At 69.4% G+C, this 1,465-nt stretch overlaps 1 protein-coding gene across 1 annotated transcript in view; it reads right to left on the bottom strand.

Moving 5' to 3' along the window:
• Window positions 1–1,331, bottom strand: part of NAPRT (nicotinate phosphoribosyltransferase) — a 2,742-nt gene extending 1,411 nt beyond the window's left edge. Inside the window, exons 1-5 of the mRNA XM_014538650.1 lie at window positions 1,186–1,331; window positions 981–1,096; window positions 558–754; window positions 331–471; window positions 2–69 (exon numbers count right to left, since the gene is read on the bottom strand). Coding sequence (XP_014394136.1) covers window positions 2–69; window positions 331–471; window positions 558–754; window positions 981–1,096; window positions 1,186–1,252 — 589 coding nt within the window. The 5' untranslated portion in view covers window positions 1,253–1,331. The remainder of the gene's footprint in view (window position 1; window positions 70–330; window positions 472–557; window positions 755–980; window positions 1,097–1,185) is intronic.
• Between the last annotated feature and the right edge of the window lie 134 nt (window positions 1,332–1,465).

Genomic DNA, 1,465 nt, shown 5'->3' on the forward strand with positions numbered 1-1,465 from the left:
GCCAGCTCCTTCTCGTCGATGTTGTTGCTGACAGCGATGGGGACTGACTCCAGCCAGGGTGCCTGAAACCTGGGATGGGGGGCTCAGAAGTTCCTGATTCACCAGGGCTCCCTCCCTCCCTGGTCACGCCCCTCCCACGGGAGAATCTGCCCTCAGTCACACGGGCCACTGTGACCCTGCAGGGCCACCATGTCTCCATGGAGGTAGGCCCAGACCAGATCTCCTGCAGCAGGCGGCAGGGGGCAGGGTCCCTCCCTCTCCCTCTCCCTGCCCCACCCCTATATCCGCACCCCCGAGGGGGTCTCTCAGCAGACAGCCCCCTGGACTCACTGGGCTGCCGTGGTCCGGAAGAGCGCCCGGACCTCCTGGGCCTGCTGCAGCAGGTCCCCACTGTCCAGCCGCACGCCCACAGCCCGGTAGCCCAGCTCCCCCAGGGCCAGGGCCACCGCCAGGAAGTTGGGAAGTCCGCTTCTGCGGCCGGGACAAGGAGGTCAGGGTCCTGCAGCTTCTCCGCCGAGCCCCCCGCCCCCACTGTGTGTGTGGGCGCCTGGCCTCACCTCCTCACGCTGTAGGTGTCCAGCAGGCCCTGGAAGGCCCGGGGGAAGGCCAAGGCATAGGCCACAAAGGCCGCCCGCTCCCCGGGGTGTGGATCCTGCACCCCCAGCCCCAGGTGGGCGCACACACGTTCCAGCCACGCCTCCACACGGGGGGCCAGGTCCACACTGGGGCCCTGACCAGCAGCCGGAGCCAACATCTAGGGAGAGGGGCCCGCGAAGGGTGGGGACTGAGTTCACCCCTGGGTGAGGGTCTGAGCAGGGGTGATGCCACCTGCCTGCCAGCTTCCCAGGGCCACACTGTGACTACCTGCCCAGGTGGCTTCTGCCCTTGTGCAGAGGACCGGACCCCCTCCTCTAGGCCGGCCGGCCGGCCTGGCCTTGGGGTCCGCCTTCTGGAGCTCAGGGGGAAGAGAAGGTACTGACCGGGTCAGGAGGCACCTCCGTGCCGGAAAAGGAAGTGACGAAGGAGTGCGCCAGGGTCCCCACCACGGGCACGCCCCGCAGCTGTCCTGCCAGCACGTTGCTGCTGCCGTCAAAGCCTAGGCGGGCATCGGGGCATCGGGCTGTGTTCACAGGGGCCTCCGGCTGGGGGCCCTCCTCTGCCCCCGTCTCTTCTTCCCGGCCTCACCCCCCAGGTAGCTGTAGGTGGAGGCCGTGAGACCCCCGTCGGGGCCCTGCGCGCGCCGCAACCCCATTTCTAGCAGCCGTTTCTCAGGCCCTGCGATCAGGCGGAGCCGCGCCGCGTTGGTAGCAATGAGGCTGTGAGGGAGGCAGGGGACCAGGGTGAGGGTCACGTAGGCCCAGACCCCGCCCCTCCTGGAGGCCGTGCGAGGCACCCACGGAGCTCGGACCCTGGCGCATGCAGCCACGCCCACACCCCAAAGGGCCGGCCTCCCGGACGTCCAGGG

Source organism: Myotis brandtii, unplaced genomic scaffold, assembly GCF_000412655.1.
Source record: "Myotis brandtii unplaced genomic scaffold, ASM41265v1 scaffold1956, whole genome shotgun sequence".
NCBI lineage: Eukaryota > Metazoa > Chordata > Mammalia > Chiroptera > Vespertilionidae > Myotis > Myotis brandtii.